The 22,671-nt window shown below is 39.6% G+C and overlaps 1 protein-coding gene across 2 annotated transcripts in view; it reads left to right on the forward strand.

Annotated features, from left to right (window-relative positions):
* Positions 1-22,671, forward strand: part of KLHL1 (kelch like family member 1) — a 479,287-nt gene that overhangs the window by 187,692 nt on the left and 268,924 nt on the right. For both annotated transcript variants that reach the window (XM_075061554.1, XM_075061555.1), the window contains one exon: positions 9,036-9,232. In XM_075061554.1, coding sequence (XP_074917655.1) covers positions 9,036-9,232 — 197 coding nt within the window. The remainder of the gene's footprint in view (positions 1-9,035; positions 9,233-22,671) is intronic.

Raw genomic sequence — 22,671 nt, forward strand, 5'->3', positions numbered from 1 at the left:
GCAAAGTACGTCACTTAGGAAGGAACAATCAGTTGCACACCTACAAAATGGGAAATGACTGCATACGAAGGAGTACTGCAGAAAAAGATCCGGGAGTCATAGTGGATCACAAGCTAAATATGAGTCAAGAGTGTAATGTTGTTGCAAAAATACCAAACACCATACTGGGATGTATTAGCAGGAATATTGTAAGCAAGAACGAGAAGAATTCGTCTACTCTACTGTGCAGTGAGTAGGCCTCAAATGGAGTATTGTGTCCATTTCTGGGTGCCACATTTCAAGAAAGAAGTGGACAAATTGGAGAAAGTCCAGAGAAGACAGCAAAAATGATTAAAGGTCTAGAAAACATGACCTATGCGGGAAGATTGAAAAAATTGGATTTGTTTAGTCTGGAGAAGAGAAGACTGAGAGGGGACTCGATAACAGTTTTCAATTACATAAAAGGTTGTTACAAGGAGGAGGGAGAAAAAATGTTTTTAACCTATGAGGATAGGACAGAAGCACTGTGCTTAAATTGCAGTAAGGGCGGTTTAGGTTGGACATTAGGAAAAATGTCCTAACTGTCAAAGTGGTTAAGCACTGGAATAAATTGCCTAGAGAGGTTGTGAAATCTCCATTTTTTAAGAAGAAGTTGGATAAACACCTGTCTTGGATGGTCTAGATCAGAGGTAGGCAACCTATGGCACACGAGCTGATTTTCAGTGGCACTCCTACTTCCCAGGTCCTGGCCACTGGTCAGGGGAGCTCTGCATTTTAATTTAATTTTATAAGAAGCTTCTTAAACATTTTAAAAACGTTATTTATTTTACATACAACAATAGTTTAGTTATTTATTATAGACTTAGAGAGAGAGAACTTCTAAAAATGTTAAAATGTATTACTGGCACACAAAACCTTAAATTAGAGTGAATAAATGAAGACTCGGCACACCACTTCTGAAAGTTTGCTGAACCCTGGTCTAGATAATACTTAGTCCTGCCTTGAGTGCACGAGACTGGACTAGATGATCTCTCAAGGTCCCTTCCGGTTCTATGTTTCTATGGAAATCAGTCCAGAAGCAAACAGACAGACAGTACAGATCATGGATCACGTGTTGCCACAATGAAGCACAGTCCAATAAGCAAATTATTGCATTCTACACTGACTAAAGTTTCTGGATTGATGTAAAGTATAGCCTTATGTAAAGCACATTTCCTCATGGCCAGGAGTTGACAAAGGCATGGATTATGATAACAAAGACGTCATTCAAAAGAAACTGTTACAATTTCATGGTAATAAAACAATTCCAGGGTGCTGATGCTATAATACTAGCCAACTGGTGTTGGGGATCTAACAAACTCCCCAGAATGTGCCCCTGAGTATTGCATGGTGGGCAAAAATCTTATATGGGCATCATAGCAAATTTTTTATTTGTTTAACAGTTTTGAATAGGAGCGGAAGGAAATGACCAACCGAGTACAGTTTGAAAAAGTAGTTTCCTAGTATGAAAAACGTAAATGCAAAGCAGGAGTTTATGTTGAAATGACTACAGGAAATGACATGTATAACATTGGGGAAGGGAGTAATTGTGGATGAACACCATTTTCTGTTTAATCTGAAAATCAAAGACTTACTAGAAGTCCTTTTTTACCTCTCAATTGCATCAATAGCTCACCAGAACAGAATCTCTTGAAAAAATTATAATATAATTGGTTACATTATAGTGAAACTGAAGATTTAAAACATAAAGTGTCAAGAGTTGCAATCCTTGCATACCCAAAGGTAAGGGGATTTATTCTATTTCTGATCTTGCAATCGACTCCACATGGGTGGACTCATATGTAAGTCAGTGGGGATCCACAAAAGTTCCCCTGTTCCCTCAGAGGTATTTTCAGGATCATGGCCTAAAAAGATAAGAATCTGAGAAGAAAATGTGTTAAAACCAATGACAGTTATCAGAGAACAGGGCTAACAAAGAAAAGAAGGGTCTAGGGAATATTTATTCCTTAGTCCTCAAGCCTTGCATAACAAGGTAATACAAATTATATCAATATTCATTATAAGGATGCATCCTACAGACTGACATTTTTATTTCTCCAAATCAATGAACATAAAATTTGACACAAATTGAACTATAATTTAGAGTAGTAATTAGAATCCATTAAATTTTCTATTGATTGTTTCCCATACATTTTTTATTCATTTTAATTAATGTAATACAAAATGAGATTCTGAGCCTCAGTTAATTTGTTGTTGACCAGACTGGAGCTGTTGGTCAGGTGCCTTATTGCATTTTGTAAAGCTGGTGAGAGAAAAAAAGAAGCAGTAACTAAAAATTAATAGCCCCATTAAGAAATTTTGATTGAGTGCTTAGATCGTCTCATTTTCAGCATCAAATTATCAAAAAATGCAGATCATTTTTTTGTGTTAAAAGTTTGTATTTACTGAACTTCTTTACAGCTTTTCCTCTTTGACCATCCTAAAGCATTTGACATTGGGCAAATTTTTTAAATGCAACTAGGATCCTAACTACCATTTTAAAGAGTGACTTAGTCAATTAGAGTTAATTTTACAAAAGTACTTAGGGACCTAGTCAGATGTTGAAAAGTTCCTAAGCAGTGCCTAACTACTGTTGAAGGTAACTGTCATAGTATTCTCCCCAAAACCTTCCCTGGGGACCCCCAAGATCCAGACCCCCTGGATCCTACCACACGAAAAGGAAACTCTTTCCCTCACCAGTGCCTCTCCTAGGCTTTCCCTCCCTGGGTTACCCTGGAAGATACTGTGATTCAAACTTCTTGAATCTTAAAACAGAGGCTTCCACCTCTGCCCCTCCTCTCTCTCTCCCACCAAGTCCTTGGTGAGTACAGACTCAATACCTTAGCATGAACCAGAGGAAAAAAATCAATTAGGTATTTAAAAGGAAGTTTTTAATAAAAGAAAGAAAAAATAAGAAATCTCTGTAAATACAAGATGTAATATTACAGGGTCTTTCAGCTTATAGACACCAGAGAGAAAAGCCTCCCCCCAGCAAAAATATAATTTAAAAATACTTCCAGCAAACTACACATTTGCAAATACAGAAAAACAATTTAAAAGACTATAACCACCTTTCTACTTAATACTCACTATTCTGAATATCTAAGAGACTGTAGCAGAGAGATTGGCAAGAAACTTGGTTGCACGTCTAGTCCCTTTCATGACCCAGAGAGAACAAAGCAAAACCCAAAAACCACAAACAAAGGCTTCCCTCCACTGAGATTTGAAAGTATCTTGTTTCCTGGTTGGTTCTCTGGTCAGGTGTTGCAGGTCACTGTTTGTTAACCCTTTACAGGTGAAAGAGACATTAACCCTTAGCTATCTGTTTATGACAGTAACACTTTATGAAAACAAATCCATAGAGGGTTACACCACTTCCCATAATCAGATTTGTGCACAAAAAGCAAACTGAAGTCCATTTTTAAAAGGATAAGAGCCCCCTCAATCACATCTGCAATTTGGAAGTAGCAGCTCCCCGTTTAAATTTAGCCACATATAACTTTTTTGCCCTTATCATAAGATTCTTAAGCACGGAGATGAAGTCTCTGCATTTAGTTTTTAAGAAGAGCTATCAAACTTCAGCATACCCATATCCCAAGGTATCTAAAGCCATTTGTTTGTTTCCTTGATAGGTTCACCTTGAAGCCACATAATAGTTCATACTTTGCCATAAAAAAATATCCTAGGGGGCTGCAGCAGAATGACCACGTTAGTTATGTAAAGTAATATATCATCTCTCAACAAGATCAATTTGTGCACACTCAAGCCTATCTTAATCCCACTAATGCCCAGGTTGTGCCTTATGGCTATTGCAAGTGTCTTAGTTGTTACCGTGAATGGGGAGGAGGAGGGGCGGGGGAGATAGAAGTCATCCTTTCCTTGTCTGCTTTCCCAAAGTAAATGGTTCTGAAATAATATCATTTATCTTCAATGTTGCCTTTGGGTTCTTTTACAAAGGCCATAATCACTAACAAAAAAAGTCTAGCTGCAGCACTATTGCATCTTTATGGCAAGAGGAATCTCTCAAATCACTCTGTCTAAAGCCTTTTCTTAAAGCAGTGTTTCCCAAACTTGGGACACTGCTTGTGTAGGGAAAGCCTCTGGTGGGTTGGGCCGGTTTGTTTACCTGCCGTGTCCACAGGTCCGACCGATCATGGCTCCCACTGGCCATGGTTCATTGCTTTAGGCCAATGGGAGCTGCAGGAAGCTGCGGCCAGTACATCCCTTGGCCCGCACCACCTCCCGCAGCCCCCATTGGCCTGGAGCAGTGAACTGTGGCCAGTGGGAGTCACGATGGGCCGGACCTGTGGACGCAGCAGGTAAACAAACCAGCCCGGCCCACCAGGGGCTTTCTCTACACTAGCGGCATCCCAAGTTTCAGAAACACTGTCTTAGATGATTGTGACTTGCAGTTCACAAAGCTTCCAGGTCTTGGCCAGTGGCTTCAATATATTTACCATAGTGATGGAGGGGGACTGTATAAGAAAAGGAGATTTAGGCTTTATTTTTCTAATATTGCTTTTTTTATGCCTTTCCAAACCTGTACATTTTCCTCTACTGTGTTCCACATTCCTCAGTTTCCTCCATTCCTGTAGGTCAGGGGTCAGCAACCTTTCAGAAGTGGTGTGCCGAGTCTTCATTTATTCACTTTAATTTAAGGTTTCGTGTTCCAGTAATATGTTTTAACATTTTTAGAAGGTCTCTTTCTTTAAGTCTATAATATATAACAGGAGTCATCAACCTTTCAGCAGTGATGTGCGAAGTCTTCATGTATACACTCTAATTTAAGGCTTCTCGTGCTGGTAATACATTTTAACATTTTTTAGAAGGTCTCTCTATAAGTCTATAATATATAACCAAACTACTGTTATATGTAAAATAAACAAGGTTTTCAAAATGTTTCAGAAACTTTATTTAAAATTAAATTAAAATGCAGATCTTATTAGTTTAGTGTGATCCTTGCTGAGTTTTCCAATGTCTGGTGGCATGTATTTAGATACTTTAAGCTGCACACAGGCTTCTGAGTTATAAGCTGATAACCGACTGGCAAGAGGTCAGCGGCTGGAACCCCAGATTGGCAGCTGAGGTGAGTGGAGCTGGCGGCTGGTAGGGCTGAGCAGGGCTGGAAGCCTGAACCCTGTCTGGCAGGGGGCTAGTGCTGGAAGCAAGGTGAGTGGGGCTGTGGCAGGGATCTCATCTGATAAGAGGCCAGCAGCTGGAACCCCAGAGCGGCAGTGGGCTGAACAGGTCAGCCCGCCCAGCTCTGGGGTTTCAGGGGTGGGCTGAGCATCTCCGCTAGCCCCTCTCTGGGGTTTTAGCCACCGGCTCCTGCCAGATAGGGTCTCAGATCACTGCCAGCCTGGGGTTCCTTCACCCAGGCCAGCAGCGGGCCCTGAGTGGGATCGGCTGGCAAAGGGCCAGCAGCGGAAACCTCAGAGCAGCAGTGGGCTGAGCAAATCAGCCCGCCATTGCTCTGGGGTTTCCACCACCGGCTCCTGCCAGCTGGGGTCTCAGCCTGCTGCCAGCCTGGTGTTCCTTCCCCCAGTCCAGCAGCAGGTGCTGACTGCTTTCTCATTGTGTGATGTCATGACAATTGGAAACAGCTGAGGTGTTCAAGCAGATAGTTTTCTAATTTTATTGTGAGAGGTCTGCTGTCAGCTCATTCTAGATGGAGGATCCTGCAACCTGGAATGCACCTCCCCATTTCGGTCTGGTAGAGCTCACTTTTCCAAGCTTTAACTATTTTACACATGAAGGGAAGAATTGTTTGAATTTGGGATAATGATCAAAGGTTTTAGTCTTTAGATGTTAGTCCTATTTTGGAATTTGTTTAATATGTTTACATATTTTTAGAGCTTTTGATGGGTACGTTTTAACTAATTCTAGTGAAGAACAATTGTTTTAGTTCCCTGTTGTATCAAGCCCTTATTGTTTTAAAAGAGAAGGAGAGAAGGTCAGAAATTTACATTCCAGGCTATAGCTAATGCATTTTGTTTTTTATATCAAAAGATAAAGTGGTGGGTTTTCTTTTAAATATAATTCTAGTGCTGTTTTCTTTTAAGATGCCAAGAAATTTTTCAGAATTGTTCAATAATAGGCGATAGATTTAAGACTCGTATTTTGTTTTCCTTAGTATGACAGTGAACACAAAACTTGGATGTGGAAAAACATGAAGTTATCTAATAGTGAAACTCGATTACTTTAAACAGCAAGATTAATATGCACTTTAATCTTTGCCTTATATTTTTAAATGTTTTGTTCAGTACAGGAAAAGTAAAATCAAAGTGCTAGTTTCTAAGCATGCTTTTTCAGAAAGCACCTTAAGTATTGTACTTTTGAATGTATTAATTTCCATAGTTTCCTATTTATTTCTTCCCAATGACTTCTAATTTGTAATCTTTATAATTTAGGTAATGTTTTGTAGTGGTACTCTTATTAGGATGATGCAACTTTGCATGTTTTCTACTTATTGATATTTGAGATGTATAACTAAATCTAGAAGATAAAGCATGAACTATGAAATGATAACTAAAATTGGAATATAATTATTGAAATTATGACCTTTTGGTTAACGTCAAGTGTTGTATCAGTTTTAATATCTGGCCTTTTTACCTCAAAAACCTTTATGATCTAAAAAGTCCATGCTTGTATATTATAACTTGAGTGAAATTTATCCTGAAGTCCTCACATGTTAAGCCTTTTTTAATTATAGCTATGAACAAACATTCAAAAATTTAGAGGTTTGGACTCCATTCCTACAAATACTCATGTATTATGAGTTGTCCATTGAAGCCAGTGAACCGAGGCCTTTACAGTCATATAATAATCTAGAGTCTCAATCCTGTACTACTGAAGCCTGTGGGAGCTTTGACGTTGTGATACAGAGATGTTTAGTCCAATATATCAAAAATATTTTCTAAGTTTCCACTTTCTTCAGCCCTTTGTCATGCTGAATCTTACTTTTCTTCTCTTATCTAAATGAATCTATAATATTTTTATGAGATGTGTCACTCTATCTAAGTGATGAAACTCTGAAATCCACTGAAATCCTTGAGACACCCACCCATGGAGACCAGCTTCCCCTTGTCTTTAGTAATTTCATAAAATGTGGCATTTAAGTCATCACCATGAGCATTGTATAAGGGAGGTTATGCCATCCATATTTCAAATCCTTGTCACTAATATTACTCTGAACTCTATCATCTTTTGTTATTTATATGTGTAAACCTTCTGCCAGGTGGAATCAGCAGTAACCAGGACTGGGTTCAATATCTAGGGGTTCCTTCTCCACAATACAACACATAGAACCAGCTTGAGCCCCCACCCAGTAACCTGGGAAAATTACACACTGGCCCAGATGCCTCTATGAGGCAATACTTCCCCTCTCACAAGCACAGAGTCTGAGTGTAGGAAGTCACCAACCTTGAATAGGGAAAATGCTGTAAGCAGGATTCATAAACATAAAACCATGAGCAGGACACCCACCCCAGAGTGCATGTAGCATTGTCTTCTGATTCATGTTCATGAGTTCTGCCACCAAAATTTCCTTTACTGTTCCCCTCTCTTCTCCCTAACCACACCCCACTCACAATGGTTGTCCTGGGTCAGTGAGGACTAAGGGTTCAGGGGTGCATATGTGCAAGTTCACCTCCCGCCTGGTGCAGGGAGAAGGTATCATAGTTGTGCCGTCATCTGAGCACTTCCTTTGGCTGGCCACCCCGTCAACCACCATTCCACTCCTCTGGCTGCCCTGCCAGCCGCTGCTCTGCACACAGTCACCTTCTACCACCTGCTTCTATACTGTGACCTCTGTAGGTCAGTCTCTTGAGGTTTTCCCCCAACTCTTAGTGATTTTCAGTTGTCAGTGACTGTCAGCTACCAGTGGAGGAACTTAAGCGGGCTGGGCAGAAATGTCTTCCCAGCAACAAGTGATTTCAACTTTAGTAAGCATTTAATAAAACAAGAGACTCCTAATGGAGCCTTACTTAGTTCTGCCTTTTAAACTATGGGAAGAAGCAAGTTAAACCATATCTGGAGCTCTGTAATAGAGCCCACCTCCCAACATTGACATTAACCAGCTACAGCGGTCCCTCCCCATTTTCACTGGGTCTGGCATTCAATCCCATCTTAGCTAGTCCCTTTTAGTTGAGGGTGACCCCTAAATCAGGACAGGCTAAGCAAAGTTCTGCTCCCCTTTGCTCATACAATAAAAATAATAACATTTCACAACCCCGGCATTCAGTACTAAAGTGATTTGTGACCCAACACCAGCCAAAGTTGATCACTTTGGGCAACAAGCTCTGTCTGCTGGATATCTAGGCAGAGTAGGTGTGTTCATGTAAATACATTCTGCTCCTGAAGTCTTTTCCCCTCCCCAAGTAGCTGTCAAAGGAGAGCTCATTCAGACCCTGCTTACATATATTTAGAAAATTTTATAATTATTATTTTGAAAATCAGATTTTAATAATACAAGATGCTATAAAGGTTAAGACTGCATATAACGTAGACGGTGTTCTTGAAGACTTAATAGTTCCATGGCATTAGTTTCAGAGTTTGAGGACTGAGCATGAAAACAGTTAAAATATTACCTTCCATAAGTCCTCCATATCATACCCTCTTCTGTCTTCCATTCAGCCTGGCCTAAAAAATACCCACTCACTTTTTTGTGTTTTTTTTTAAGTCTGAAAATTACATTTGGCCAACTTGAGCTTCTATAAGAGCCTGAAAGACTCTAAAGCAAAGTGCAAGCGTTTGATTTGCCTGATAGGCATATTTTAAGTATAGAAATAATTTTAAAAATTCCCATTGTGTGACCTTGCTTCCCATATGCCACCAAGGCAGGCTTCCACAATAATAAACCTTGATGTTAAGGATGTCATCTGACCATCATATAGCGGTTTAGCATTTATTTATTACTAACTTGTTTGCTAAAATCCCATTGGGCAATTGTTTTCTTATGTAGACATACGTACAGGAAATAATCTGTATCTTACTGTGTATCTTAATGTCTTTTTCAGGTTGCTTGGAATTGAAGGAGGACACCATTGAAAACCTTCTGGCAGCTGCCTGCCTCCTTCAACTCCCACAAGTAGTAGAGGTTTGCTGCCATTTTCTAATGAAGCTTTTACATCCATCCAACTGTTTGGGAATACGAGCATTTGCTGATGCACAGGGCTGCACAGATCTTATGAAGGTGGCTCACAGCTATACCATGGTAAAGCAATTTCAGTATATTTCAGTTATACTAATGTGAGTCATATATATTATTTTCAAAGTATCTCACTAGCATTGGAGAAACAATTCTGTTGCCATTACTCATATTGAATAGTGCCATACTCCACAAGTGATCCTACTAAAGTCATTGGGGCTGCTCGTGGAGTGTGGTACTGAACTAGAATAAGGTCATCGGAATCTCACCCTGAATGGTGAATGCAGTTAACTGCTAAGACACTGTTCAGGATGTGCTGTAAATCACAGTAGCATACAGTTTTATTAGGTTAATGTTTATACTGTGAAAATGAATCTTCAGGCCTCAAAATATTTTTAATAAGGGTTTTTATTGTGCCTGCTTTGGATATAGGGAAGCTTTATACTTAATGATATTCTTCAGTGTATTTAAGAATGTCATTTAATGTTCTGTATGATATAAAATCTGTAGTTCTTTTTTAAATGATAATTTTAATCATTAATGCACATGAAAGGGAAGGGAACAGGCAAAACAAAATCTCTTCAGTGTATTTGTTTTTGCCTTTTCTCTTCCCTCTCATGTGCATTAATGATTAAAATTATCATTTAGAAAAGAGCTACAGATTCTATGTCATACAATACTTTAAATTATACCCAGTACAACCCACAGCCTGATATCACATTAACATTATTAGAAATTAATCGGAATCAATGTAGAAAAAATGTTGCCTGCTAAAATACCAAAACCTATCTGTAGTAATTTAATTCTGCATGGTTTGCTGCAATTAAGAACATCTGGCTCATGAGTTTAGGTTTACGTGGAGACCGGATCACCTATCACCTCAAGAGAGATGATGGTCCCTTCTGGTCTAGATTGAAATTATTAGTGAAGTAATAGGAAAGTTTTTGATGCAGCTGCTTGGTTTCTCCAGCCAGTTCTTCATTTTAAAAAGCACACTTGTTCTATTGCATGATTATTAAGTGCCATATAATAACACACATGTTTTCAGACCTCTAATGCTGATGGCATTATATGCATGTGAATATCCGTATACTATTACAGAAGTTTCAAAATATGTATTGAAACCTCTGTGCCTTAGAATGTAAGTTACATAAGCCAAGAACCTGGCACTTATTTAGTGCAGATATTGGCCTTTGTAATGATCTACTGAATATATGAAAATGAAATTCATTTCATAATCAATTTTTTTTTGTCATTACACTTGCTTGATTTGGTTTGATTTTGGAGTTTTTTGTTACAGCAGAATTGATTACTCATATCTGATATATCTAATTTACTTCGGTGTTTATTTTGAACCTGTTTCTGAGATATGAGTAGCTTATGCACAGCTGCTTGGAGACAGGGGGCCTGATCTTCAAGCTGGTAAGCAAACATTGAATTTCATGCAATGGGAAAATTGCCCAAGCGAGGACTGTAGGCCAACAAGGAAACCAGTTGTAACTAATAAGTTGGCCTTTATCTTAAGTTACTTTGTCTAGATGGTAAACTCTAGAAGTACTTTTGAAGGCCAGATATTCAAAACCAAGACCCAAGTTGTATGTTTAATTGTAATTGCATGTATAGCTACATTATCATGGCTGACTTTGCAATCATGATAAATATGCAAATATGCACATACAAATATGTTTATTTTTCTGTGTACATAAATGATACTCTAACTCATGGAAATCTTTATCCTATGCATGTCTGATTATTTGATACATGAACTACAGAGTCACATTTATGCATCTTTACAAATCAGTTTTATTGTGAATAATAAGTAATTTGTAATCCCTTAGTTGTAGTGTTTTACATTGCATTTTTACTTGTAAAAGTTTAACATTTTTGGAGGGCCAACCAAATAAATAATGTTTCCTTATGAATGTTTCTGACTTTAAGTCTATATAAAGTATGAATGAATGCATGCTTTCAAGATTCAAGTGTGTTTACTTTTTAAGAAACCAAACGGTAATTTCAGATATGAAAAAAATATGGAAATAGGTGAATTGACTTTTCTCTAACTGATTTTCTTAAGTACAAGACCTAAATAATTTCTCATATGATCTACAGCACTGTCAGAATATCATAATGGAAACAGTGGGGAAAAAAAAAAACAGGGGAAAACTTGGAAAACACTGCAGACCTTCAAAGGTTTTTGAAAAGTTAAAGAACAGGGTTGTTTTTATTATTTTTTAAACTTTTTTTTTCAAACTTCAGAAACATTGTACTTGTGACTGGATATTTATCACTAAAATTATTATATTATACCAACCCAATGAGTAGGGAATCAGAGCTGGCTCATGGACACTTAGAGAATATAGAACTGGTAATCCAAAGACAATATATTTTGTTAATGGGTCATAAATATCAACCAGCCAAAGAATAATGGCAGAAAATGAAATGATTCCAAAAATTGTCTTCAAAAGATAAAAGCATTCCTACACTGAGATAGAACCAAGAAATTCTCATTCTCAGTATCTTAAATCTGTTAAACATTACATTCACCAAGTGATAACCCCCCTGTTGACCATTTCCGTTCTCGTTTTCCCTATAGTGACATGATACATTTTTACTTTGTTTTTAAATTATTCCATGCTGCCCCTAAAGATTCATAAATTTGTTACTAATTTAGGTCTCAGTCACTGTTCAATTTTCATTATAATATATTTGTTATTATAAATGGAGGGAAAATGTCAATAAACTCTAGTTTATCAGTTTGTTTTTATAAACTCCATTCTCCCCTACTGGACAACAGCTCAATAGGGGAAAGGAGCTCTGTGAATTGACAGTTGTTCCATTTTTCCCATTCTTCTGTCACAAAGATGGAAGTCACTGTCATGAAGGAAGATGGAATTTCAACCGTTCTTTGGCCATGAATTCTGGAGGAGCCATAGGAGCTGGGGTGCATTGGCACAGATGGCCCTTCTAGCCACCTTGACACTAAATCCCACCAACTTTTCCCATCTATGGCAGCATGCCTTCTGTTGAAGACATGCTTCCAAGAGCTTACATGTATTGTACTGTTATGGGATACCCCTTATGGGTTGGCGTGGTTCCAAAGAAGAGAATGAAAAGCAGTGCAAGTCGGTAAAATATAGTGCTGTTTTTAACATGTGATCCTAACGCTCAATGGTTTGGAAAAGGAAAATCTAGAGGAACACCGCTGTCTCCTTTATACTCTCCCTTCTTCCCCTTGCCCCTTCTCTTTCAGCTACCATTGAGCCCTTCTGGAGGGATTGCTATGAAATGGGTAGTATCCCAAAGAGGCAGAAATCCCACTTTCACAGGCATACGCTCCTCGCCATACATGGATACATCAGGCCATTTGTGTTTTCTATTCTACTTGGTCTTCAGTGAGAAATTTGTTAAATGCTTGTAATGCAAAAGCCAAATGAGAAAGAATGTGTGTGTGTGTGGGGGGATGTTACCAAGAACATCTATGGGGGAAAATAAATAAGGGAAAAGAAGCATAAAAGTTAGTAAAAATCAGGCAATCCAAAACCAAAAGCAGCATATAGGTTTCAAATACAGCAAATTTCTAAATTGTTCTTAGTCTTATTGGAGAGATAGCTCTGTCTAGGCCCTTATTCTCTCCCCTCTTGCCCTTGGACAATGTGTCAAATTATATTTTGAGTATGAATAATATTTATTTTAATAAGAACAGAAGTAAATTTTCGATGAGAAGCATAATGTGTGTGAACAACATGGCTGCTGTCCCTGCAACGCAATCAGAATTCTTAGATATTTAAAGGTTAAGTGCTCATAAACCAAAGGTGTCAGTTTAATGGCTGTATTCATCACTTGTGGTGCAGAACACTTTCAACTCGCATAGTATGAAATGGGAGTTGAAGTCACTCAGCATTTTTCAAGAGGTTTACAGTACTTCATACAGTTGGGCTCGTTGTTCCTAATCCAGCAAAGGACCTAAGCAGACGCTTAATTTTAAGCAGATGAGTTCTCACAGTGAAGTCTATGTTCTATACATTGAACTTCTAATTTCCTAAGAATTCTGACTATGTTGCAGGAACAACCAACATTTTGTTCTCACACACCCCACTCCTCACAGAGACTTTAATTTAGTTCTTCCTTGTTGATCAGTGTCACAATCTAAAATAAGTTATTCAGTCTGTAAACACATGGCTTCTCTTTGTGCATAGAAAAGCATAAATGGGGACTACTCTAGTGATTAAGCATGTTCTTAAATGCTGGACCTTAATTTTCATAACTACAAATGATCATTCAGGATATTATGTTGATACATTTTCCTGTTAAATCAGGAACAATATAGAAGTTCATCACTATATTTGATTCCCACCCTACCCCTCAATGCCACACCTATCATCTTCCTATTTTGTATCAGAGATTTAATTTAAAAATGCTATAGTGAGGTTTCAGACTAATAATGGTTAATAATAGAGTTGGTCGGAAATTTTCTGCTTCATAATTTTTCTCCCAGAAAACGTAAATTTATTGAAATTGAAACATTCTGATGGGAGCATGACATTTTGTCAAAACTTTCAATGGAAATCAAGCAGGTTGGAAAATTGCCTGGTGTTTACCCAGCTTCCTTGAACATCTATCCAGCCTCTCAGAAGCCCACCTGGTGGGCTCCCTGGGAGCCTGGGGAGCATATTTCATTTCAGAAACACTGAAACATGCCAGCTGCAGGAATGTGCTTGTGTTCACAAATTGAAATACTGTGGCATTTAATTTGAGTGAAAATTGCTGAGATTTTGTGGAAAACAATATTGTCCCAAACCAGAAAGAAAAGCCAAAAAAGTCAAAATTTTCAGAAGTGAATTACTAAGCACTTTGGGAGCAGATTTTCAAATATAGGTACCTAAAAGATGCCCAGGAGTGGGAGTTCACAAGATGACTAGGCAGCTTTGGTTTGGTTAGTGGGTGTTTTTGGTTTTGGTTTTTGTCTTTGTTTGTGTGTGTTAATTTGTGTTTTTGTTTTTTTCTGGAGAATGCATAAAAGTTACTTGCTTATTTCCAAATAGTGTGATATGGTCAAACAGTATGATCAAGGGATGAGCTAAGGCTGCTTCCTGCTCTTCTGAATATGAAATTACTTTGGCCAAAATTCTATCCTGACTTCAACAAATGAACTCACTTTCTGTCTGTAATCAGATTAATACTTTGAAACATGATTTTGAAACTGTTGCATTTAACTTCAGAAAGTAGTGTATGTTAAATAGTATGCCTGGAATACTAGGAAACCTATATTTAAATACCCATTTCTTCACAACAGGAACTCTTCCCTTGACCCCTTTTAGCCATTTCCAACTGTTCCTTCCAAACTGAAAAATAAATATCAGAAAGGAAGAGGTTAACAATCCTTTTTGCTTTACACGCACACACACAAACACACACACTGAATGTCCTTCACCCAAGACTACTGGTTATATTACACTCCTGGCTGGGACTTTTTGTCTGCAGCATGGCTTTTACAGTCCATATCAATTTGATCATTCATTCTTGTAGACTTAAAATAGTCAACATTTTAAAAATCTCAAACTAGAGTAACAGTAAACAGTTCCTTCTCTAATTAACATTTGATTAATTCCATAATTATTTCTTGCTTGGACTATTGCAACAGTCTTCTTGATGGACTCTCTCTTTTCAAAAACACCATCTGATTGTATTTTTCTTCTACAACCACTGGCATGTACTGGTGTAGTGGTTTTAAAAAAAGGGTAAAATCACTTAAACTAAACACCATATTCCCCAAATGAAAAGTGGGTAAACTGGTTACTTGCATTTACCCTCAACCACACTACTGCTGGCATATTGTGTAATGGGAGTGTACTTGTGCAAATATAAGGTGGTGGATGGTGTAGGGAGCAAAAGCAGGAGTGCTTGTGTCATCATTATAGTAATTTGTGCATTCTTATCTTGCCTATTCAACATAGTTTTTTGAGCATTTCTGAATGTGGATATCTCAACAGAATGTTTCATCCCATTGAATACTACATGTCTAATCCTAAACACCATGATCACCGTGGTCCTAATGTGATGTTTTGAGGTTCAACCCAGAGCAGTAAGGGGTTTTGTCACCACCTACTCTTTAATCTTAGGTGCCTTAAATGCTCTGCTGTTGTGGCTCACAGTCTGGACAAGAAACAGCCAGCAGACAAACACACAGTGCTCAAATGTCTGTGTGCTGTGCACCCTGGTTCAGCAGTCTGTCTCTGGTAGCTTACCACAACACAACAGCACCCTGGTCTCCATCAGCCTTGGTTACTATTAGCAGGGGAACCCAACACACCCCAGTCCCAAATTTCCCCGACACCATCTGCCCTGAAGCGTCCAGCCCTCTCTGGAAACACTCAGGGATCAATAAGGTTCATTACTTTTTTAAGGAGAGAAAAGCACAGCTTATTACTTTTATAAGTAACAATTGCTTCAGTTCAAACATAGTACTGTATTGGTTTAGATTAAAAGTAAAACAAGTTTATTGACAAGAAGAGAGAGTTGTTAAGTGAATTCAAGTACAAGGGATAAAGATAAAAATGGTTAGAAGCGAATAAAAGTAAAATGTGCTTTCCAGTGTCTGAGACCTAACTCAACAATCTACAGTCTTGATTCAAGGTAGATTTCTTACTAGTCTTTCTTCTTTCCAGCCATGGCTGACTTTCTCTCAGTCAGGATCTTTCACAGAAGTACAAGGTGCTGATTTCCCTGTCCCAGGAAAAAGATGCAAAAATGGTGCTCTCTTTCCCCTTGTGATGGTCCACACACCTAAGGTAAAGGCAGTGTGGGCTATAAAGCACCATAAAGTCTATAAAGCAGTCCTTCATTGTGGGCCAGTGCAGCCTAGTGGATGAAGTCTATGAAGCAGCCCTTGGTGCAGGGCAGCGGGGCCTAGCGGCCAGAGTCTATAGATCCATCCTTCAGTGCGGGGCAGCGTGGCCTAGCAGCCAGAGTCTATAAAGTCGGGGCACTGACTAAGGGGTGTTGCGGCCCCAGTGGGGCCTGGGCCTACCTGACTCCAACCCAGGGCCCTAACAGTGGCGTAGCGGCTTGCCACTGACTCAGCATGGGGGGGGGTTCCTACCGAAACACGCTGAGGTTTCCTGTGTGGGAGGTACCACTCTGTCACCTTCCCTGGGTCACTTCCTACCAGACTCTGCGTTGGGGTCTCTCATGAGATGTCAGGTTCTCTGTGGTCAGCAGGTTGGTCGCCTCCAATGGCTCCTTCAGTCACTGGGGTGCTGGTGGGCCGAAGGTAGCTCTGATTTTCAGCGCTGCCAGGAGCTGTGGGTTGCCCTCTGCAGGAGCTTCCCAGACAGGTCCTTTCCCTGTGGCCTCCAGAGCATTTGGAGCATGCCCAGTCTCACCAGGGAGGCGGGACTTCCTCAGTCAATAATATGCGCTTAACTCTGTCCGGGATACTGCAGGGTAAGCAGACCCCATCACACCCCTTATATCTCTTAGAATTCATTGACTCAGTATGAAGAGGCAGGATGACCGCTTTATCTTTTTCCCTTCCTGTGGACTTCCCATCTGCTGATTCATATGTAAATGAGGCTTCCATTGTGTTTTGATTCCATAATGTTCATTTTATATTTGAGATGGGTAGAGAGCTCCTTTCCTTCCTGTCTGGGGGGAAGCCTGTTTCTCCCTGTGTTTGGTCACAGACTTTAAAGCATAGTAGCAGTGAGTATCATAATTCCTCATATGATATCAATGTCTACATTTTACAACGATATTTATCACCAGAGTGTCACAGGCTTTTATAAAAGATGTTACCCTTTTATAATATATTAATAATATATACAATAAACTCCCTCACTTGCTAGTTTAATGGTTTTATTACCTTTTATGTAAATGTACCTTCATTGTGCCTGCTTGACAACCGGGTTGATCAGACTAGCACATATGCATCTTTTTTTTAGGGCAGATTGGGCTTTTTCAGTTTTTGCCAAACACATTTTAAGCCAGTAACTATAGCACATATCTGTAACTCTTTGTGCACATCCCATACAGACAGCACACAAGAATATTAATGATCAGTGAGTTATTAGTTTTTCAATGATAAATTACATTCCACCTTTTGGGTATATATCATGACAACTGTGTGTTAAATGTATTGAGTATATCAAGCCTGACAAGAGTTGCTGACATAGCATAGTGAACCACCAATGGGCCTCTGTGTCACACATACCCCATAACTTGCTTTCATCTTTTTATGCCTATGGACTCAAAGTCCAGTCATCATTGGAAGGATGATTTATCTATTCTACATCCCCTTTGGCTAGACTTTCCTCTTCTCTCGTTAGACTGCCTCCACTTGTCTCTGTTCTTACCATTTTAACCTTCAAATCTTTGAGCACACACCATTTAGCTTACTTTAGAGACATCTGGGACAGTTTTAGTTTATGCTTCACTTATATGTGTTTGACAGCTTAATTCTGAGAAGGGTTATAAGATGCTGTACTTTTCAGTCAGACAATGGCTTTTAGAATACTATACCCCATTTATGGATGAATCTCATTTGAACATCCCTAGTACTTTGGGATCCGTACAGCATAGCATGCAGGGGCAATGTATTGTGAAAGTGCTACCTTTTTTGTATGTATTGTGTTGCTCTGCTTTTGGTGTGTTTTTTTTTCTAGGCTGGGTCTCCTTACACTATTCTTCATGCAGCAGATGGGATGACAAGGCCTTACATTTAAAGTTTGATGTGACTTTTATTAGTAGTGTGTTCACAATAACACATTTGTATTTTAAAGCATGCAGTGACTCTCTGGATGTTCTTATTGTCTGTCAGTAATGTGTTTACAAAATAAATTATTGTACTATATGTACTGTAGATAGCAGGTATAGAACTGCAAGGTGCCTGTTGAAATTTTATGGCATCTTGCACAAAATGTGCGAACTGTAATAATATTTTTCTTTGTATAGGTAGTCCATCACAGAAGACTTGAGGCACTCTTAGCAACAGCAGAACTCATCCCATTCATTTTATTATGTATTGTATTGTTGTTTTCTAAATGCCTATTTAAACTCTCCTCCAGCCAACTAGAAACTAACAACATAATAAATCCTACAATTCTAGCAATTGTGAAAACAAATTAATCCTCTCAAATAGTGACAGATAATGTTTCCTAGAATGTAACTCACATTACTGAACCAGAGTTTGTCTAAATGTGTAATATATTGTGTTTTCAAAACTCTGCACACAAGGATAATACTTTTTTTGTATGAAATATTGTTAACTTTTTATTTATCATTTTCTTTAGAACATACTATAAAATATGGAAAACAGAACTCTTTAATTTTTTTACTTAGAAAGAACATTCTGCTGCCCAAAATATGTTAGTTGCTGGGTAAGCACCACATTTTAGGGTCTTTTCCAGTCTTACAAGTGCATCCCATTCAAATGGCTGGCTCATGCCTCCACTTGTCTTGGTGTTGAGAAACTGCAGCTCCCCAGCTGAATCTCCAGGTTACACATCTCGGTCACCAACCATGATACCTAGAAAACCCAATAGGCTAGGGACCTAGATGAGTTTCCCTTCCACAGCCTGTGCATATTAATAATATGTAGTGACACAGAAGCAGCTTTTTCAGAACAGAGCATGCTTAATTTTGCCAAAAGCCACAGAGCACTCTGAGAAAATCACTTTAAACTAACAAAGGCCTTTATGTATACCTATACTATCTTACCTACCCTAGGCATTCCTCTCAAGTCCGTACACAGATATGACATAGTTTTTATAGCCCCAGTCTCTTAGGAACCAAGTTACAGCATCCTTGCTGCAGGCTCCTGACTCTCCATCAGCCTGTTGTCTCACAGACTCATGGTTTTTAAGGTCAGAAGGGACCATTATGATCATCTAGTCTGACGTCCTGCACAACGCAGGCCACAGAATCTGACCCCCCCACTCCTGTAACAAACCTCTAAACTATGTCTGAGTTACTGAAGTCCTCAAATTGTGGTTTAAAGACTTCAAGGTGCAGAGAATCCTCCAGCAAGTGACCTATGACCCATGCTGCAGAGGAAGGAGAAAAATCTTCAGGGCCTCTACCAATCTGCCCTGGAGGAAAATTCCTTCCCGACCCCAAATATGGTGATCAGTTAAACCCTGAGCATGTGGGCAAGACTCACCAACCAGCGCCCAGGAAAGAATTCTCTCTAGTAACTCAGATCCCACCCCATCTAACATCCCATCACAGACCATTGGACATATTTACCTGCTAATAATAAAAAAGATAGATTAATTGCCAGAAGTAGGCTATCCCATCATACCTTCCCCTCCATAAATGTATCAACCTTAGTCTTGAAGCCAGATATGTCTTTTGCCCCCACTGCTCCCCTTGGAAGGCTCTTCCAGAACTTCACTCCTCTAATGGTTAGAAACCTTCATCTAATTTCAAGTCTAAACTTCCTAGTGTCCAGTTTATATCCATTTGTTCTTGTGTCCACATTGGTACTGGGAAGACGCTTAAGGTGATCAAGGCTCAAGTGATCTTCAGTGGGATTCTGTCTATTCCTAGAAAGGGCACAAAGGTGTGACAAGATCATGGCTACCACAGATTGGTCAGGAGTGGTGGTATAGAGGAGGGCTTTGGGATGTATGGCCACTGGAAAGCATTCATGGACAGAGGACTGTTCTCTGAGGATGGACTTCACCTGAGTAAGGAGGGAAATAGACTTCTAGGATGGAGGCTGGCACAACTGATTAAGAGAGCTTAAACTAGGAATGTGGGGCAGATGGTTGGGATATATCCAGGTAATCTCCACGCAGGAATTTAACATCAAGAGGGAAGAAAACAAAGTAAGAAAGGATACAGCTGTGTGTATGAGAATGGACATAAGGAGAAAGGGTAGTATAGATCCCAGTCTAATAGGTGATACTGGTGGTAGAAGGTCTGTGCCTAATTGGATAAAGAATGTCAGTGAAGCCAAACAGCAAAAATTAAGATGTTTCTACACTAACATGAGGAGCCTAGGTAACAAAATGGAGGAAATAGAACCACTGGTGCAGGAAGTGAAACCGGATATTATAGGGATAACGAAACATGTGGAATAATAGTCATGACTGGAGTACAGTATTGAAAGGTACGTGCTGTTAGGAAAGACAGAATAAAGCAAGGTGGTGGAGTAGCATTGTATATCAATGATGAGGTAGACTGTAAGAGAAAACAAGTGATGGAAACAATGGATAAGACAGAGTCTATCTGGGCAAAAATCACATTGAGAAAGAAACTACTAGAGCAGGGGTCTGCAACCTCTGCATGCAGCTTGCCAGAGGAAGCACCCTGGAGGGCGGCCAGTTTGTTTATCTGCGTGTCGGCAGTTCAGCCGACCGCAGCTCCCACATGGCCGCGGGTTCGCCGTCCCAGACCAATGGGGGAGGCGGGAAGCTATGGCCATACATCCTTCGGCCCAGGTGCTTCCGCCACCCCCACTCGCCTGGGATGGTGACCACGGCCAGTGGGAGCTGCAGTCAGCCGACCCTGCTGACACAGCAGAAAAACAAACAGGCTTGACCCACCAGGGTGCTTCCTGGAGAGCCGCTGCAAGAGTTGCTGACCCCTGTACTAGAGCCTCCCCCCCGAGATAGTGCTTGAGGTGTGATACAGGATCACTGGGATCCGATTTGGATATAGATAGAGACCTCTTTACATGTTTTAATGAAGTTAACACTAATGGGAATTGTGTGATCATGGGAGACTTTAACTTCCCAGATATTGACTGGAGGACAAGTGCTAACAATATAAATAGGGATCAAGATTTTCCTGTATAAAATAGCTGATGGATTCCTTCACCAGTACTTGAAGAACCAACAAAGGGGATATCATTTTAAATTTGGTTTTGCTGAGTAGTGAGGACTTCACAGAAGAAATGGTTGTATGGGACAACCTTTGGTTCAACGATCACGAGCTAATTCAGTTCAAACTATATGGAAGGATAAATAAAAATAAGATCTGGGACTAGGGTTTTTTATTTCAAAAGGGCTATCTTTAAAGAATTAAGGAAATTAGTTAGGGAAGTGGATGGGACTGAAGAAGTTGTGGATCAAAGGTGGGGAGGCCTGGATTTACTTCAAGTCAAAGTCGCAGAAACTATCAGAAGCCTGCATTCCAAGATAGGGGTAAAAAATCATAGGCAGGAGTTGTAGACCAAGCTGGATGAGCAAGCATCTCAGAGAGGTGTTTATGAAAACAGCAGAAAGCGTACAAGGAGTGGAAGATAGGAGGATTAGCAAGGAAAGCTACCTTATTGAGGTTCAGAACATGTAGGTGACAAAGTGAGAAGGCACAAAAGCCACGTAAGACTGACCTTCCAAAGGGAATTAAAACCAATAGTAAAAGGTTCTATAGCCATATAAATAAGAGAAAACAAAGAAGAAGAAGTGGGGACTGCTAAACACTGAGAAGGAGTAGGGGTTAAGGATAATCTAGGCATGCCGCAATATCTAAACAAAAATACTTTGGCCTCAGTCTTTAATGAGGCTAATGAGGAGTTTAGGGATAATGGTAGGATGACAATGGGAATGAGGATATGGAGGTAGACAGTACCACATCCAAGGTAGAAGTCACACTTGAACAGCTTAATGGGACTAAATCGGGGGGTAGATTCATAGATTCATAGACTCTAGGACTGGAAGGGACTCGAGAATCATTGAGTCCAGTCCCCCTGCCCTCATGGCAGGACCAAATACTGTCTAGACCATCCCTGATACACATTTATCTAACTACTCTTAAATATCTCCAGAGATGGAGATTCCACAGCTCTCTAGGCAATTTATTCCAGTGTTTAACCACCCTGACAGTTAGGAAATTTTTCCTAATGTCCAACTTAAATCTCCTTGCTGCAGTTTAAGCCATTGCTTCTTGTTCTTCATTAGAGGCTAAGGTGAACAACTTTTCTCCCTCTCCTGATGACACCCTTTGATACCTGAAAACTGCTATTCTGTCCCTCTCAGTCTTCTCTTTCCAAACTAAATAAACCAGTTCTTTCAGTCTTCCTTCATAGGTCATGTTCTCAAGACCTTTAATCATTCTTGTTGCTCTTCTTGGATCCTCTCCAATTTCTCCACATCTTTCTTGAAATGAGGTGCCCAGAACTGGACACAATACTCCAGCTGAGGCCTAACCCGAGCAGAGTAGAGCAGGAATAGACTTCTCGTGTCTTGTTTATAACACACCTGTTAATGCATCCCAGAATCACGTTTGCTTTTTTGCAACAGTATCACACTGTTGACTCATATTTAGCTTGTGGTCGACTATGACCCTAGATCTCTTTCTGCCATATTCCTTCCTAGACAGTCTCTCCCATTCTGTATGTGTGAAACTGATTGTTTCTTCCTAAGTGGAGCACTTTGTATTTTGTCTTTATTCAACTTCATCCAGTTTCCTCAGACCATTTCTTCAATTTGTCCAGATCATTTGAATTTTGACCCTGTCCTTCAGAGTTGCAATCCCTCCCAGTTTGGTCTCGTCTGCAAACT

The sequence above is a fragment of the Chelonoidis abingdonii genome, chromosome 1, assembly GCF_003597395.2.
Source record: "Chelonoidis abingdonii isolate Lonesome George chromosome 1, CheloAbing_2.0, whole genome shotgun sequence".
Lineage (NCBI taxonomy): Eukaryota > Metazoa > Chordata > Testudines > Testudinidae > Chelonoidis > Chelonoidis abingdonii.